The 20,039-nt window shown below is 48.2% G+C and overlaps 1 protein-coding gene across 1 annotated transcript in view; it reads right to left on the reverse strand.

Moving 5' to 3' along the window:
* The window catches only part of LOC123770837 (uncharacterized), a 262,279-nt gene that overhangs the window by 22,876 nt on the left and 219,364 nt on the right, over positions 1 to 20,039 (reverse strand). The window contains exons 5-6 of the mRNA XM_069305725.1: positions 19,747 to 19,988; positions 9,619 to 9,828 (exon numbers count right to left, since the gene is read on the reverse strand). Of these exons, the coding sequence (XP_069161826.1) occupies positions 9,619 to 9,828; positions 19,747 to 19,988 (452 nt within the window). The remainder of the gene's footprint in view (positions 1 to 9,618; positions 9,829 to 19,746; positions 19,989 to 20,039) is intronic.

Here is a 20,039-nt window from a genome sequence, read left to right on the forward strand (position 1 = left end):
TGCCACCAGACTAGTACCCGAGCTGAGAGGTATGAGCTACGAGGAGAGACTACGGGAATTGAACATCATGTCGCTGGAAGACAGAAGAGTTAGGGGAGTTCTTGAGATCTTGAGATGATTTTGGGGCTTAACGTCCCCACGGCCCGGTCCTCGACCAGGTCTTTTTGTTACACCCTCCTAGGAAGCAGCCCGTAGTAGCTGTCTAACTCCTAGGTACCTATTTACTGCTAAGTAAAAGGTGCATCAGGGTAAAAGAAACTCTGCCCATTTGTTTCTACCATGACCGGGGTTCGAACATGGAACCTCAGGACTACGAATCCGAAGCGCTGTCCACTCAGCTGTCAGACTCTTGACACCTGAGTGGACACACGGGGGGTGGGGGACATGATCACCACATACAAGATTCTCAAAGGCACATGCACTAGAGGACACAGGTGGAAACTGAGTGCCCAAATGAGCCACAGAAATATTAGAAATAACTTTTTTAGTGTCAGAGTGGTTGACAAATGGAATGCATCAGGAAGTGATGTGGTGGAAGCTGACTCCATACAAAGTTTCAAGTGTAGATATGATAGAGCCCAATAGGCTTCTTTCACCCTGATTCCCTTGTTTCCTAGCTGTAAAAAGATACCTGGGAATTAGACAGCTGCTATGAGCTGCTTCCTCATGCAAGGTGCAAAGACATGCTACTAAGTGGCTCCCAGAACTGAAGGGCAAGAGCTACGAGGAGAAGTTAGAGGCATTAAATATGCCAAAACTAGAAGACAGAAGAGAAAGAGGTGATATGATCACTACATACAAAATAGTAAGAGGAATTGATAAAATCGATAGGGAAGATTTCCTGAGACTTGGAACTTTAAGAACAAGAGGTCATAGATTTAAACTAGCTAAACACAGATGCCGAAGAAATATAAGAAAATTCATTTTCGCAAACAGAGTGGTAGACGGTTGGAACAAGTCAGGTGAGAAGGTGGTGGAGGCCAAGACCGTCAGTAGTTTCAAAGCGTTATATGACAGAGTGCTGGGAAGACGGGACACCACGAGCGTAGCTCTCATCCTGTAACTACACTTAGGTAAAAAATTACACTTAGGTAATTACACACACACACACATACAAACATACACTCACACGTTTTTGTTTGAGTTCACACACAAATACACAAATACACAAACACACACACACACGCACACACACACACACACACACACACACACACACACACACACACACACACACACACACACACACACACACACACACACAAACACACACACGGGGCCGGTGGCTGAGGGGACAGTACCCTTGATACATAGTAATGTGGACCGGGGTTCGATTCATGAGGCCGGCAGAAACAAATGAGCAAAGGTTTTTCACCCTGATGCTCTGTTACCTGTCAGTAAATAGGTACCTGGGAGTTAGTCAGCTGTTACCGGCTGCTTCCTGGGGGGGTGTGTGGAAAAAAAATAGTTAGTAGTTGATTGATTGACAGTTGAGAGTCGGGCTGAAAGAGCAGAGCTCAACCCCCGCAAGCACAACTAGGTGAATACTACTAGGTGAATACACATTCTAGAGTCTAGGGAGGGTGGACACGTGCGACACGCTCGTTGAAAAGTCTTTATAATATCAGGTCATCAGAGGGATACAAAGGAAAATCGTTGCGTAGTGATATTATTAAGTGTAACACACCGATTAGAAAATAGCAATTTTATGAATTGTGTCTGATAGTGTTAATTAGTCAAGATCACTGTACGACATCAGTGCCACGACAGGCATGTTGCCACCACTGCTCGGTCAGAGTGTACATAACTTAATGCGATAGTAACACCTAATCTAACTCCTGAGGCACATATAAATAGGATAACTACAGCAGCGTACTCTACACTGGCAAAAGTTAGAACATTATTAAGAAATCTAAGTGAGGAGGCTTTTAGGGCGCTTTACACTGTCTATGTGAGACCAGTCTTAGAGTATGCCACGCCATCATAAAGTCCCCACCTGAAGAAACACATAAGGAAACTGGAAATGGCTCAGAAGATTGCGACAAGGCTCGTCCCAGAGTTACGAGGGGGTATGGGATATGAAGAGCGCCTGATGGAAATGAACCTTACAACACTAGAAAAAGAAGGGAAAGGCGGGATATGATAGGAATGTTTATCCTGCCTTCCCATTACCCTGGTCTTTTTCCTGCCCCAAGCAGGCCCAGGTAAGACCTAAGCCCTCCATCCCCCACCCCACCTCCCCTCTAAACCCCTGGTAACTACACCACAGGAGGGCGTGCCCTCACCTCGAGAAATCCCTGAACCCCATCCCCAAGCACTCCCTGCCCCCACACCCCCAGGACTTCTTCCTGTCCCTAGCAGGCCTGGGCAAGACCTAAACCCTCGATCCCCCACCTCACCTCCCACTAAACCCCTGGCAACTATCCCACAGGAGGATGAGCCTACCCAATTAGCAATGCCCATGGAACAACTTCCTACACTTGTGGGGAGGGAAGGTGAAAATGGATGTAGGAAAGTGAGCTTCAAGGTAATGTACTCAAACATCGATGCGATTACCAATAAAGCAAGTGAACTGGCGGAAAGGGCGCAGAAAGAAAACCCAGATGTAATAGGACTCAAAATTGTCAGGAGTCGTAACAGATGCTGTGTTTCCAAAGGACTACTATATATAAGTATATATGGTTCCTATGGTTCAAAGGGTTGTCATAGCCGAGGGGAAGGGTTGTAGAGATAAAATCCCCACAGCCTGTATGGGCCCCTGATGGCGTGCGACTCAAATAGCCTGTGACAATCAAGTCCAGCTCCTGGCCTGCACGTGTGGCTTAGCTTTTATGCACGGCAGAACTGCTTCTACCAGCAGGAGAAGGGGCGAAGGCGGGCCTCTGGCGCCTTAAAACCAGTTGCTGCGGGCAGCTGGGACTCGTTAGCCTGGGAAGGCAGCTCATCTAGGGGAAGGACAACCCCGAATTCAAACCTCTGCTGTCTTGTGGCTAAACCCACTCATGGTAAAGACTTCAGGAGTCAACCCTGAGGAAAAATCTGGAGCCGGAGTCCCTAAGGCAGTTTGCAGCTGTTTATTGCTACATTCTGGCAACTCCTGCGACGACACTGGTACCAAGCGTATCGGCGCCTGCCCTTCCCTTGGATCACATCGGTGGCGTGGAGAGGGTGGATCTGCTGCATGGGCAACAGCTGATCCTCCATAATTACTGCCCAGGCCTGTGCCCTGGAGAGGACAATCCAGCATCGCCTTGGCAATGGCTCATTTTAGGCCTTCACAGCCACAGCAGCGTTGCATCCAACTAGACTACAACAACTAGACACCCAGGGCACAACTCCTTAACCCCACGGGATTGACGGATGCCTACTACTACTACTACTATATAGTAAGGAAAGAGAGGGGAGGGAGAGGAGGTGGAGGAGTGGTCCTGCTGATAAGGAAGAACTGGAGTTTCGATGAGATGAAAATTCAGGGCTGTGACGGATTCAGAGATTACATAACAGGCACTATGACAATGGGTGGACCTAAGATAATAGTGGCAGTCAATTACAACCCCCACTAAATGACAGAAGACCCAGACAGGAGTTTGATAGGAACAACATTGCAACTTATAATATAATAGAGCGAGCAGCTTCAGTTGCCTGCAGGAATGGCTCCAGGCTCTTAATCATGGCGATTTCAAACATGGAAATATAGACTGGGAGAATGGGGACCCACATGGAGGTGAAGATACATGGAGAGCTAAACTCTTGGAAGTGGCAACAAGGAACTTTCTTAACCAACATGTCAGGAAACCCACAATATTGAGAGGCAATGGCGAACCAGCAAGACTCAACCTGATATTCACCTTGAATGAGTCAGAAATAAGGGAAGGCAAACTTGAAGCCCCCATAGGAATGAGTGAACACTGTGTATTGACATTTGTGTATCTGGTGGAGGTAGGGATAACCTATCCAAGGATAGGATCGGAATTGAAAAGACTAAATTACCGAAGAGAAAAATATGACGAGATGAGGAACTTCCTAAGGGGAATACCATGAGAAACAGAATGCAGAGAGAAGACTGTACAGGATATGATGGACTATGTCACCCAAAAGTACCAGGAAGCTGCAGATAGGTTTATCCCGGTCCAAAAAGAGAAAAACGAAAATCAACAGAAGAATCCATGGTTCAACCAGGAATGTAAGATAGCGAACCAATTGAGTAAAAGAACATGGAGAAACTACAGGAATAACAGGGAACAGGGAGAGATACCAGAGGAGAAGAAATGAGTACCTCAGAGTGAGGAGAGAAGCAGAGAGACAGTATGAAAATGACATTGCGAGTAAAGCTAAGACTCAACCAAAACTGCTCCACAGCCACATCAGGAGGAAAACAGCAGTGAAGGAACAAGTGATGAAACTGAGACAAGGGGAGAACAGATACACAGAAAATAAGAAGGAAGTGTGTGAAGAACTTAACAAGATATTCTAGGAGGTGTTCACAAAAGAACAAGGAAAAGTCCCTGCACTTAATGAGGAGGCGGCAAACCAAGCAACCTTGGAGGAATTTGACCTCACCTGTGATGAGGTCAAAAGGAATCTGTTGGAGCTGAATGTGACAAAGGCTGTTGGGCCTGATAGAATCTCATCGTGGATACTAAAGGAAGGTGCAGAAGCACTAAGTGTGCCACTCTCTATGGTGTATATCAGGTCACTAGAAACAGGAGACCTACCATAAAGCTGGAAGGCAGCTAATGTAGTCCCAATATACGAAAATGGTGACAGGCAAGAGGCACTGAACTACAGGCCAGTTTCCCTAACTTGTATACCATGCAAGGTGATGGAGAAGATCGTGAGAAAAAGGCTCGTAGAGCATCTGGAGGGAAATAACTTTGTAACACACCACCAGAATGGGTTCAGAGATGGTAATCGTGCCTCACAGGTTTAATAAAATTGTATAATCAAACAACATAAATTACGTAAGAAAGAGAAGGATGTGCAAAATGATGTGTTTTTAATTAGACTGTCATAAAGCCTTAGACACAGTACACCATAAGAGGCTGTTAAAAAGTTAGAGAAACAGGCAGGAATAAAAGGTAAGGTGCTATAATAGATAAGGGAGAATCTAAGCAACATGAAACAGCGAGCAACTGTTAGGGGGAGACATCAGAGTAGCGAGATGTCACCAGCGGAGTCACACAGGGGCTCTGTAATTGGCTCCATCCTGCTTCTGATGTATGTTCCCGCTCTTCCAGAGGGTACAGACCTATTCCTCTCAATGTTTGCTGATGATGCAAAAATTATGAGAAGAATCAAGACAGATGAAGATGGACAGAGACTACAGGACGACCTGGACCAACTGGAGGAATGGTCGAGAAAATGGCTACTAAAGTTCAACTCAGAAAGGTGTAAAGTAAGGATATTAGGTAAAGGAAGTAGGAGGCTGAAAAAAAAGTTTTGGTTTTGAAACACAAGGTATTTATGGAAGGTGATATCCTGCAAGAGTCAATAGAGAGAAAGATCTGGGGGGTTGATATCACACCGAACCTGTCCCCAGGAGCCCACATCAAAAGAATATCATCCTTTTTCACATGCTAGATTGGCCAACATAAGAACTGCCTTTAGAAACTTGTGTAAGAAATCAATCAGTTCCTTGTATACCACCTATATCAGACCACTCCTATTTAACACCATATATGTGTTTTATTTCACATACAATGAGAATCAGTTGCACAATGTATTTGAAGGCGCCTTACTGTCGTCCGATAACAATTAAGAAGTCACACCTTTACGGGTTAATGGCCATAGGTTGGGTAGGGGTCAGGTTGTGTGAAGTGACCTCGCTTTCTGCTAAACCGATAATTGCAAACAGTTGGTGGTGTCTGTCCATCAAACAAGTCGCTGTCTAGGTTTTACGTAGAGAGCCTGAGGCTATCTTCCTTGGTAGGCAGAGCTTAGCTACTGGTTCCCCCCTTTAATACCCATGGAACTGTACATTTAGGCAGGATTGAGCAGGACAGCCGTAGAGATCGCTGATAAAGATCGCTGGTCGAGAGGCTCGCAGCCAGACCAATGCCTGTCTCAGGGCGAGTGGGAACTCTGTCTACCGTAAACACTGTAGTTTCAGTCTTTGGTGAGTGAACTTGTAATGTGGCATATATTGTGTTTCCAACATGGGTGTTGTGTGATTTTCAGGGGCAGTCAGCCATAGTGATTTTGATTTCTTGTGTGGTGACTCAAATGTGTGTATTAATCTTGACATATTAAGCATCACGTGAACTGTTGAATTGTGATACCTGTAATATTAATATATAATTAACTTATTTTTGTAAATTGTCTTTAATTGTGATCCCAAGATCCTGGATTTTGCAAGTTAAAGTGGAGAGCAGTCTGAAGTTTATTGGCTTAAGATTTAAACCTAAATAGTCTTGGATATACGAGTCAATGCTTACAGTTGATACACGATCACGATTACCTCAGATAATATTAAAGCACAGACAAGTTCCATTCCTTGTCTTACATATAATTAACTTAAATGGTTAATGGCTGCAACTTTCTTTTCTCCTTCTAATTTCCACTCTTTTACTTCCATCTTTCTACAATACCTTCTACTATTCTAGCACTTTTTACTTTCTACTCTTCTACTTTCCTCATTGATCTCTTTATCTCCCTCTCATTCTAAACTTTCCGTTTCTTCTGACCTCTCCTTCACCGCTCCTTCCTCACACCTCCCTTCCACCTCTCTTCCTCCCTCACACCTCCCTTCCACCTCTCTTCCTCCCTCACACCTCCCTTTCACCTCTCTTCCTCCCTCACACCTCCCTTCCACCTCTCTTCCTCCCTCACCCCTCATGAGATTCTTCAGTTTTCTTTTCTTTTCATTCGTTTTGCGATACGTTACACCTAGAGTATGTAGCTCCAGCCTTGAGTCCATACCTAATTAACACAAAAAACAAAGTTAGAGAAAATTAAGAGGTATGCCACAAAACTAGTCCCAGAACAGTGAGGTATGAGCTACGAGGAAAGGCTTCGGGAGCTAAATCTCATGTCTCTGGAAGACAGAAGAGTAAGGGAAGACATGATGACCACCTACAAATTCTCAAGGGAATTGACAGGGTAGACAAAGACGGTAGACAGGGTAGACAAACTATTTAGCGCGGGTGGAACACGGACAAGGGGGGGACACAGGTGGAAACTTGTACCCAAATGAGCCACAGGGACATTAGAAAGAACTTTTTCCGTGTCAGAGTGCATATAGTTACCAAATGGAATGCATTAGGCAGTGATGTGGTGGAGGCTGACTCCATACACAGTTTCAAATGCAGATATAATAGAACCCAGTAGACTCAGGAATCTGTACATTAGTTGATTGACAGTTGAGAGGCGGGACCAAAGAGCCAAAGCTCAACCCCCGCAAGCACAAATAGGTGAGTACAAATAGGTGAGTACAAATAGGTGAGTACACGCAAACACACACACACACACACACCCACACACACACACACACACACACACACACACACACACACACACACACACACACACACACACACACACACACACACACAAGAGGTCATAGATTTAAACTAGCTAAACACAGATGCCGAAGATATGTAAGAAAATTCACTTTCGCAAACAGAGTGGTAGACGGTTGGAACAAGTTAGGTGAGAAGGTGGTGGAGGCCAAGACCGTCAGTAGTTTCAAAGCGCTATATGACAAAGAGTGCTGGGAAGACGGGACACCACGAGCGTAGCTCTCATCCTGTAACTACACTTAGGTAATTACACTTAGGTAATTACACACAGGGGGGCCTCGTGACTGAGTGGACAGCACACGGGGGTCGTAGTCCTAATGGACCGGGTTTGATTCCGGGCGGAGGCGGAAATAATAAGGCAGAATTTCTTTCACCCTGATGCGACTGTTCACCTTGCAGTAAATAGGTACCTGGAAGTTAGACAGCTGCTACGAGCTGCTTCCTTGATGTGTGTATATGTGTTAGAGAGAAATGTATGTAGTAGACCTAGTAGGGGAAAAATAGAGTGGTTAGAAAGAAGGGGGTCCAAGAGCTAACAGCTCGATTCTGAGGATACAAATAGTAAACGCAAAGAATAAACACACACACAGACCGACGCACACATCAGAGAGGCATCTGAGAAATACAGAAATACTTGATCTAATACACGATATTTTGAATATGAATACAAATGTCAACTGAAGTGATTATATATAAGTTTGTCAACTGAGGTGATTATATATATTTAACATATAATATGTAAAATATATATTATATAATATGTATTAAATATATTTATATATTATATATAATATATATTTATAATATATTATATATATTACACATATATTATAAATTATGCATATTACATATAATATCTACATGTTTGTGTGTAAATCACAAAGAAATTAACACGTGATGAATAATGTGTCACGTGTATATAATAATTACGCGCATCAAAAGAATAACATCAGTGGCGTATGCGCGGCTGGCTAACATCAGGAACCTGTGTAAGGAATCCTTCGGAACCATGTACACCACATATGTAAGACCAATCCTGGAGTATGAGCCCTAGCATGCAACCTGTCCTCTTAAAAAGAACGTCGCTTTTGGCCGTTTGCCAGTATGGCCGAATATGGACGTAATTTGAAAATGAAAAAAGAAATGAAAATAAATTTGGGATTTTTTTTTCAACAACAGTAAGTTAAGGGTCCTCTGATAGGTTAGGTGGGCAGGAAATTCTCAAAGTTTCAAAACGTTATGAAAAACGTTAATTGAAAGTTTCCTCTTTTAACCTTACCGAGTAAGCCGGACGACTCAAACAGAAAACGGAACAGTACGTCACTTTTGTGAGTCGATTTCATTTCAAATTACGTCCAAATTTGGCCATAGTGCGCATACGAGCCAAAAGTGACGTTATTTTTAAGAGGACGGGTTGAGCATGGAGCCCGTACCTTGTCAAGCACAAGACGAAGCTGGAAAAAGTTCAGAGGTATGCCACTAGACTAGTCCCAGAACTAAGAGGCATGAGTTATGAGGAAAGGCTGTGTGAAAAGTACCTCACGTCGCTGGAAAACAGAAGAGTTAGATGGGAGACATGATCACCACATACAAAATTCTCAGGGAAATTGACAGGGTAGACAAAGATGGATTATTTAGCACAGGCGGAACACGAACAAGGGGACACAGGTGGAAGCTGAGTACTCCAATGAGCCACAGAGACATTTGAAGGATCTTTTTCAGAGTCAAAATAGTAAGTAAATGGAATACACTAGGAAGTGAAGTAGTGGAGGTTGATTCCATACACAGTTTCAAATGTAGATATGATAGAGCTCGATAAGCTCAGTACACAAGAAGATTGGCGGTTGAGAGGCGGGACCAAAGAGCGAGAGCTAATCCCCAACAAGCACATCTAGGTGAGTACACATATGCACAAATTCTCTTAAGAATATATGAACACAGAAAACAACAGAAAGCCTGTTGTGACATAAATACAATATATACAAAACTCATTTTGTTTGTTATTTACTACCGAAATCTACGACCCCCATATGAAAACCAGGATTTACCCAGGAAAATCTTTCCTATTAATTTAATTACTGTCTAACACGTGTAAACTTACTGTTCTCGACCCCAAGCAACTCCTCGAACATTTGACTAATGGGGTTGAAGGTGATGATGTAGGTGCCCAGGAGGTTGAGCACTTCCATCACCAACGCTGCCTTGATGATGCCTTTACTGATATCGACGGTGAGTAGAATGTTGTCCCCCACATCAACTCCTTTTACCGCGTACCCCGCTATCGCCACCGGCAGGTACAGCGATAGCAACACTGTAGGCGGTACAGTTAGGATTAGTTGTTAATGGTCTGGAATGATGTTTGGGTTAGCAACAAATATATACCAATAAGAACCAATAAGAGGAAAGTGGTTCTAGGTGTAATTGTCGCACATATTATAGGAAAACTAAATATTGCACAGGAATACATGGGAGAATTCTCCCACCCACACTACTGTCCTAACCACCCTCCCGACTGTCCTCCCCACCCTCCCTTCTCTCCTCCCCACCCTCCCGACTGTCCTCCCCACCCTCCCAACTGTCCTCCCCACCCTCCCAACTGTCCTCCCCACCCTCCCGACTGTCCTCCACACCCTCCCAACTGTCCTCCCCACCCTCCCAACTGTCCTCCCCACCCTCCCGACTGTCCTCCACACCCTCCCGACTGTCCTCCCCACCCTCCCGACTGTCCTCCCCACCCTCCCAACTGTCCTCCCCACCCTCCCAACTGTCCTCCCCACCCTCCCGACTGTCCTCCACACCCTCCCGACTGTCCTCCCACCCTCCCAACTGTCCTCCCCACCCTCCCAACTGTCCTCCCCACCCTCCCAACTGTCCTCCCCCCCCCTCCCAACTGTCCTCCCCACTTTCCCAACTGTCCTCCCCACCCTCCCAACTGTCCTCCACACCCTCCCAACTGTCCTCCCCACCCTCCCAACTGTCCTCCACACCCTCCCAACTGTCCTCCACACCCTCCCAACTGTCCTCCCCACCCTCCCTACTGTCCTCCCCACCCTCCCAACTGTCCTCCACACCCTCCCAACTGTCCTCCACACCCTCCCAACTGTCCTCCCCACCCTCCCAACTGTCCTCCACACCCTCCCAACTGTCCTCCCCACCCTCCCAACTGTCCTCCACACCCTCCCAACTGTCCTCCCCACCCTCCCAACTGTCCTCCCCACTCTCCCAACTGTCCTCCCCACCCTCCCAACTGTCCTCCACACCCTCCCAACTGTCCTCCCCACCCTCCCAACTGTCCTCCCCCCTCCCAACTGTCCTCCACACCCTCCCAACTGTCCTCCACACCCTCCCAACTGTCCTCCACACCCTCCCAACTGTCCTCCCCCCCTGCCAACTGTCCTCCACACCCTCCCAACTGTCCTCCACACCCTCCCAACTGTCCTCCCCACCCTCCCAACTGTCCTCCACACCCTCCCAACTGTCCTCCACACCCTCCCAACTGTCCTCCCCACTCTCCCAACTGTCCTCCCCACCCCTCCCATCTGTCCTCCCCACCCTCCCGACTGTCCTCCTCACCCTCCCATCTGTCCTCCCCACCCTCCCATCTGTCCTCCCCACCCTCCCAACTGTCCTCCCCAACCTCCCAACTGTCCTCCCCACCCTCCCAACTGTCCTCCTCACCCTCCCAACTGTCCTCCCCACCCTCCCAACTGTCCTCCCCACCCTCCCAACTGTCCTCCACACCCTCCCGACTGTCCTCCCCACCCTCCCTACTGTCCTCCCCACCCTCCCAACTGTCCTCCCCACCCTCCCAACTGTCCTCCCCACCCTCCCAACTGTCCTCCCCACCCTCCCAACTGTCCTCCACACCCTCCCAACTGTCCTCCACACCCTCCCAACTGTCCACTCCCTCCCAACTGTCCTCCCCACCCTCCCAACTGTCCTCCCCACCCTCCCAACTGTCCTCTCCACCCTCCCAACTGTCCTCCACACCCTCCCAACTGTCTTCCCCACCCTCCCGACTGTCCTCCCCACCCTCCCAACTGTCCTCCCCACCCTCCCAACTGTCCTCCACACCCTCCCAACTGTCCTCCCCACCCTCCCAACTGTCCTTCCCACCCTTCCTACTGTCCTCCACACCCTCCCAACTGTCCTCCACTCCCTCCCAACTGTCCTCCACACCCTCCCAACTGTCCTCCCCACCCTCCCAACTGTCCTCCCCACCCTCCCAACTGTCCTCCACTTCCTCCCAACTGTCCTCCCCACCCTTCCTACTGTCCTCCCCACCCTCCCAACTGTCCTCCCCACCCTTCCTACTGTCCTCCCCACCCTCCCAACTGTCCTCCCCACCCTCCCAACTGTCCTCCCCACCCTCCCAACTGTCCTCCCTACCCTCCCAACTGTCCTCCCCACCCTCACAACTGTCCTCCACACCCTCCCAACTGTCCTCCCCACTCTCCCAACTGTCCTCCCCACCCTCCCAACTGTCCTCCACACCCTCCCAACTGTCCTCCACACCCTCCCAACTGTCCTCCCCACCCTCCCAACTGTCCTCCACACCCTCCCAACTGTCCTCCACACCCTCCCAACTGTCCTCCACACCCTCCCAACTGTCCTCCCCATCCTCCCGACTGTCCTCCCCACCCTCCCAACTGTCCTCCTCACCCTCCCGACTGTCCTCCCCACCCTCCCGACTGTCCTCCACACCCTCCCAACTGTCCTCCCCACCCTCCCAACTGTCCTCCACACCCTCCCAACTGTCCTCCCCACCCTCCCAACTGTCCTCCCCACCCTCCCAACTGTCCTCCCCACCCTCCCAACTGTCCTCCACACCCTCCCAACTGTCCTCCCCACCCTCCCAACTGTCCTCCCCACCCTTCCTACTGTCCTCCACACCCTCCCAACTGTCCTCCACACCCTCCCAACTGTCCTCCCCACCCTCCCAACTGTCCTCCCCACCCTCCCAACTGTCCTCCCCACCCTCCCAATTGTCCTCCCCACCCTCCCAACTGTCCTCCACACCCTCCCAACTGTCCTCCCCACCCTCCCAACTGTCCTCCCCCCCTCCCAACTGTCCTCCACACCCTCCCAACTGTCCTCCACACCCTCCCAACTGTCCTCCACACCCTCCCAACTGTCCTCCCCACCCTCCCAACTGTCCTCCCCACCCTCCCAACTGTCCTCCCCACCCTCCCAACTGTCCTCCACACCCTCCCAACTGTCCTCCACACCCTCCCAACTGTCCTCCTCACCCTCCCGACTGTCCTCCCCACCCTCCCAACTGTCCTCCCTACCCTCCCAACTGTCCTCCCCACCCTCCCAACTGTCCTCCCCACCCTCCCGACTGTCCTCCCCACCCTCCCGACTGTCCTCCCCACCCTCCCGACTGTCCTCCCCACCCTCCCAACTGTCCTCCCCACCCTCCCAACTGTCCTCCACACCCTCCCAACTGTCCTCCCCACCCTCCCGACTGTCCTCCACACCCTCCCAACTGTCCTCCCCACCCTCCCGACTATCCTCCCCACCCTCCCAACTGTCCTCCCCACCCTCCCAACTGTCCTCCCCACCCTCCCAATTTCCTCCACACCCTCCCGACTATCCTTCCCACCCTCCCGACTGTCCTCCCCACCCTCCCGACTATCCTCCCCACCCTCCCGACTATCCTCCCCACCCTCCCGACTATCCTCCCCACCCTCCCAACTGTCCTCCCCACCTGTCGGAAAATCCGACACCATTTAATAATATTACATACAATACGCAGATAATATTGCTGCTGTGTTGTATACACAAGTTAACCCATAGAAAATGTAGCTTGTTGATGAATTTTCTGTCAATAGAAAACGGGATATCATTGCTACATACTATTATAAATTCACCACCTATTGTGTTGGGAATTACTCTTAAATACATTAGTCTTTCGACTTTTACCATCATAAAAACATCTTATTTGAATTAACTTAATTATCAGTATCAAAATAAAGTGAATGTGACCCTTCTATCAGTTACTGATATCTGGACAGTAAGCCAGGAGCGTCAGGAAGGTCAGCCATTGTTGTTAAGACCAGAGGCACAGTGGAGCAAATTCAACTCCTATAATTTCTCTTGGACGAAGTGTGACGGAGATCAGAGTAGTGGTCTTCCACTACTGTCCTCCTGCGGGCTGCTTCCTGGGGGTGGAGGCCTGGTCGAGGACCGGGCCGCGGGGACACTAAAAAGCCCCGAAATCATCTCAAGATAACCTCAAGATTCCATCATCAACACGCAGTCAACAAACACAAGGGAAGTGTTTTTTTCCGAAACCCGTTTATCTAATCATTTTTGGCCATTAATGTTAGGTACATATTGGGCGAACCGGTGAGAACACAAATGATCGACTCAAAAAAAGGTAATTAAGCCTTGGTCCTTATCTGATCTATTATTCAGTGTTTTCTCTGATATAGCTGTCATATATTGGGATTCTGGCTTTACAGCTAACGCCCTTTGACAGGAACAAGAAGAGGAAGGAAGACTTGATACATCAGTTACTGGGTGATGGAAGCTAGCCTCAAACGAGGATAATTTGGTGTCTACATCCTAGTTATACCTGGTGGACTAAGACCTGTTGTACAATAAGATAAGGAACCTCCTCAATGTATTCTAATATATGTAGTTAATACTGTAGTTTGATTGGCTGCATATATATAAATTTAATATAACCCCTCCCCCTTAACGTGTAAGGATCGATTTGTGAGATTATTGCAGAAGTACAGTCCACTTAACATCATACAAATTGCTATCGAAATATATAAATTAACGTAAATATAAATTCTATAAAAATTCATATAAATTAAATATAAATCTCACAGGTCGATTCCCATACCACCCTCCCAACTGTCCTCCACACCCTCCCAACTGTCCTCCACACCCTCCCAACTGTCCTCCACACCCTCCCAACTGTCCTCCACACCCTCCCAACTGTCCTCCACACCCTCCCAACTGTCCTCCACACCCTCCCAACTGTCCTCCACACCCTCCCAACTGTCCTCCACACCCTCCCAACTGTCCTCCACACCCTCCCAACTGTTCTCAACAACCCTCCCTACTGTTCTCTCACCCTCCCTACTGTTCTCTCACCCTCCCTACTGTTCATCCTCTCCACTGTTCTCCCCAAAATCCCTACTGTTCTCCGCACAGTCCCTACTGTTATCCCACCATCCCTACTGTTCTCCCCACACTTCCTACTGTTCTCCCACCTTCTCCACAATTCTCCCACTCTCCCGCCTGTTCTCCCCACCCTTTCTACCGTTCCCTACTGTTCTCTCACACCTTCCTTACTGTTCTCCCATCATCCCTACTGTTTTCCCACCATTCCTACTGTTCTCCGCTCCGTCCCTATTGTTCTCCCCACACTTCCTACTGTTCTCCCAACCTCCCTACTGTCCTCTCCACCCTCCCTACTTTTCTCCCCACCCTCCCTACTTTCCTCCTCACCCTCCATTCTGTTCTCCCCATCCTCTCAATTGTTCTCCCCTCCCTCCCAACAGTTCTTCCACCTTCCCACTGTTCTCCCAACCCACCTTACTTTACTCCCCACCCTCCCTACTGTTCTCCCACCCTCCTTACTGTCCTCCCCTCCCTCGCTACTGTTCACCCCCTCCCTGCTGTTCTCCCCACCCCCCTACTGTTCTCCCAAACTCCCTACTGTTCTCCCACCCTCCCTACTGTTCTCCCAAACTTCCTACTGTTCTCCCACCCTCCCTACTGTTCTCCCACTTTCCCTACTGTTCTCCCACATTCCCTGCGGTTCTCCCACCCTCCCTACTGTTCTCTGACCTACTGTTTTCCCTACCCTCCCTACTGTTCTCTCCCACCCTCCCTACTGTTCTCCCAACCTCCCTACTGTCCTACCCACCCTCCCTACTTACCTCCCCACCCTCCATTCTGTTCTCCCCCCTCCCTATTGTTCTTCCTATTGTTCTTCCCATCCTCTCAACTGTTCTCCCCATTCTCCCAACAGTTCTTCCACCTTCTCCACTGTTCTCCAAACCCACCCTACTTTCCTCCCCACCCTCTCTACTGTTCTCACACCTTCCCTTCTATTCTACCCACCCTCCCTACTGTTCACCCTCTCCCTCACTACTGTTCTCACCACACTACCTACTGTTCTCCACACCCTCTCCACTGTTCTCCCACCCTCCCTACTGTTCTCCTAACCCACCCTACTGTTCTCCTCACAGTCCCAACTTTTCTCCCTCCCTACCGTTCTCCCATCCTGCTTACTGTTACCCTCTTCCTCCCTGCTCTTCTCTCCACGCTCCCAAATGTTTTCCACACAATCCCTACTGTTCTCCCACCCTCCCTGCTGTTCTCTCCACCTTCCCTACTGTTCTCGCACCGTCCCTACTGTTCTTTCGCCGTCCCTACTGTTCTCTCACCCTCCCAACTGTTCTCTCCAACCTCCCTACTCTTGTCCCGACCCTCCCTACTGTTCACCCTCTCCCTCACTACTGTTCTTCCCACCCATCCTACTGTTCTCCCCATCCTCCTTACAGTTCTCCCACCCTTCTTTCTGTTCTCCCACCCTCCCTACTGTTCTCCCCATCCTCCCTACAGTTCTCCCACCCTTCTTTCTGTTCTCCCACCCTCCCTACTGTTCTCCCCACCCTCCCTACTGTTCGCCCCACCCTCCCTACTGTTCTCCCCACCAATCCTACTCTTCTTCCCATCCTCCCCACTGCTCTTCCCACCCTCCCTACTGTTTTCCCCCTACTCCCTTCTGTCCTCCCTTCCCTTCTTACTGTTCTCCCCACCCTCCCTACTGTCGTTCTCTCCCTCCCTACTGTTCTCCCACCCTCCCTACTCTTCTCCCCACCCTCCCAAATGTTCTCCCCACCCTCCCTATAGTTCTCCCACCTTCCTTACTGTTCTCCCCACCCTCCCAAATGTTCTCCCCACCCTCCCTATAGTTCTCCCACCTTCCTTACTGTTCTCCCCACCCTCCCAAATGTTCTCCCCACCCTCCCTATAGTTCTCCCACCTTCCTTACTGTTCTCCCCATCCTCCCTTCTGTCCTCCCCTCCCTTCTTACTGTTCTTCCTACCCTTCCTCCTTACAGTTCTCTCACCCTCCTTACTGTTCTCCCCACTCTCTATACTGTTCTCTCACACTCCCTACTGTTCTCCCCACTCTCTATACTGTTCTCTCACACTCCCTACTGTTCTCACCACCCTCTTTACTCTTCTCACACCCTCCATACTGTTCTCCCCACTCTCCCTACAGTTCTTCAACACTCCCTACTGTTCTCCCCACCCTTCCTACTGTTCTCCCTCCCTCCCTACTGTTCTCCCCACCCTTCCTACTGTTCTCCCTCCCTCCCTATTGTTCTCCCCTCCCTCCCTACTCTTCTCTCACCCTCCCTACTGTTTTCCCCATCCTCCATATTTATCTTCCCACCCTTTCTACTGTTCTACACTCTCTACAGTTCACCCACCCTCCCTACTGTTCTCCCTACTCACACTACTGTTCTCCCACTCTCCATACTGTTCTCTCACCCTCTCTACTGTTCTCCCACCCTCCCTACTGTTCTCTCACCCTCCCTACTGTTCTCCCACTCTCCATACTGTTCTCTCACCCTCTCTACTGTTCTCTCTACTGTTCTCCCACCCTCCCTACTGTTCTCTCACCCTCCCTACTGTTCTCCCTAACTTCCCTACTGTTCTCCCCAGCCTCCCTACTTTTCTCCCCACCCTTCCTACTGTTCTCCCACCCTCTCTACTGTTCTTCCACACTCCCTAATGTTCTACCCACCCTCCCTTCAGTTCTCCCCACCCTCCCTACTGTTCTTCCCACAATTCTTACTGTTCTACCCACCCTCCCTACTGTTCTCCCCACCCTCCCTACAGTTCCCCCACCCTCCCTACTATTCCCCACACCCTGCCTGCTTTTCTCCCCACCCTCCCTACTGTTCTCCCCACCCTCAATAGTGTCTGCTCCTCACGGAAAGGAGCGGAGGTTTCCACACTGCAGTCTACACCAAGGAAACATACATAAGAATGTGCCTCAATGCCAACAGTGACTGCCCAGACAGGTACTAGAGGAGGGTTGTTAACGCTTACATCGACCGTGCTCTCAGCCACATCTCAGGATGGAAGCAAGTCGTTGAAGAACTCTGTAGGGTAAGGCAGGTCCTAGTCAACAACGGCTTCTCCAATGGTTTTGTTGAAGACATCATAAAAAGAAAGGTGAAACGCCATGCAACCTCTGAAGAGTCAACTAACACAACACCTGTACCCCCCTATTAGACTATTTTACAGGAACTTCTTTTCCACAGCTCATAAAACGGAGGAAAGGGTCCTGAAAGATATTGTTAATAGGAACGTTATCCCTACAGACAAAATTCAGAAGATACTATTGACGATTTACTATAAAACCAAAAAAACGGCCAACCTACTCATGAGAAACTCTCCAGACACAAAGCAGAACGACTTAAAGGAGACCAACGCCGTCTATGCCTTCAAATGCCCACTTGGGGACTGTAAGCCTTAAAGAACTCAGTATATAGGCAAGACAACAACTTCTCTTTCCAGGCGTTTAACGATGCATAAGCAACAGGGTTCCATTAAGGAACATATAGTCTCTTCCCACAACCAAACCATCACCAGAGAAATCTTAGCAAACAACACAGAAATCATCGATAGATACAGCGATAGCAGGCGGCTTGACATCTGTGAGGCACTACAAATCAAGAAGTCAACACCAGCAATGAACAGCCAATTAATGCACAACTATATTCTACCCACTTCAAGGCTCCGCTCCAATATAGAAGCATCAAGAAATATGGGCCAATAAAAATAGGCCTTCTGCAGTTACCTACCTTTAATACCCATTGTTTCGTGTCCTGTCTTGTGTTAAAAGTTTATTTTCACCTCATCCAAAACTGTTGTAACATGTCACTTCACCCAAATGTAGATATAAAAACTCGAAGATGTTTAAGCTCTATTCAGTTAAAGTTGTGTGTGTGTGTATAAACTAAAGTCTTTGAAAATGTAATAAGTTTTACAAAACGCGCTCAAGTGTCGCGTCAGACTAGAAATAAAAATGAATTTTGGAGAATTGATTTTTGAATTACCATCAACAGTGAAAAGAAACGTAAGAAAGATCGAGAAAATTCGTGTTAGAATTAATGATCTTACTTTTTCGGTCATATTTAATATATATATATATATATATATATATATATATATATATATATATATATATATATATATATATATATATATATATATATATATATGCAAACAAACCTGAATTGTCTCCAGGACTATATGCAACTGAAAACTCACACCCCAGAAGTGACTTGAACCCATACTGACAGGAGCAATGCAACTGGTGTGTACAGGATACCTTATCCACTCGACCATCACGACCGGACATAAGGAGGTGATAGCCGAAGCTATTTGAACCACCCGCCCGCCAGCACTCGGATGGTAATCTTGAGCACAGTATTTTACCAAATCACCTCATTCTTTGGAGCACACGTGAGGAACACAAATGGGAACAAGCCTGAATGGTCCCCAGGACTATATGCAACTGAAAACTCACACCCCAGAAGTGACTCGAACCCATACTGCCAGGAGCAATGCAACTGGTGTGATGGTCGAGTTGGCATTATTGGGGGCAATAGTGTTATCGCTGGTTAAGATTCTGATGGCACCTGTGGTATTGCCCTCTTCTATTTTCCTGGTGATCTGTGCTCTCATTTTGTGATTCTCAGGTGAATTATTGTTGGTCGTCCTGCAGCTGGTGTTCTTGGCACGAGCGGGGAGACGGACCAGGTTGTCTGCTCTGAGCAATTCATTAAGAGCTCTGATGACTGAGGTAGCTAATGACTTGTCTCTCCTCGGCTGTAATGCCAGGCATGCATTCCCATATAGTAGGAGATAGTAGGATATATATATATATATATATATATATATATATATATATATATATATATATATATATATATATATATATATATATATATATATATATATATAATGATTTATTTATTTTGTTACTTTGTGTTACATTATTCAAAGATTTCATCCAGCTCTTCGGAGGTGGGGGGAGAGTAGTTATTATCCGAAAAAGATGTATTGTCCTAGATGCCGCTCAACTGTAGCACTGGGCTAGACTATAGGCAGGAAATATAAGCATTACAAAAAATTCCTGAGGAGGAAAGCCAGGCAGCGTAACACTAATAAGGCCTTACCAGCGAAGGAGACGACGACGGCCTTGCCGAAGAGTGAGCGGTCTCTCATGTCGTTCTGGATGGTTGGGAAGACCGAGGCTCCGCCGAAGGAGAAAAGGATGGCCCCGAAGCCCAGAGCGAAGCTGGAGACGGTAGGGTTTTGATAGACTGGGTCGAATTTAGGGTCAGCCTCGACTAAAATCTCAACGAATATAACGATGCAAGCAATTGCTGTCGCCACAACAGCTATCACCGACGCTTGCCTGGAATGCCAAATGTATGTTAGTCATTGTAATGATACGGAAAGTCTAATT

This window comes from Procambarus clarkii, chromosome 56 (assembly GCF_040958095.1).
Source record: "Procambarus clarkii isolate CNS0578487 chromosome 56, FALCON_Pclarkii_2.0, whole genome shotgun sequence".
NCBI classification, from domain to species: Eukaryota; Metazoa; Arthropoda; class Malacostraca; order Decapoda; family Cambaridae; genus Procambarus; species Procambarus clarkii.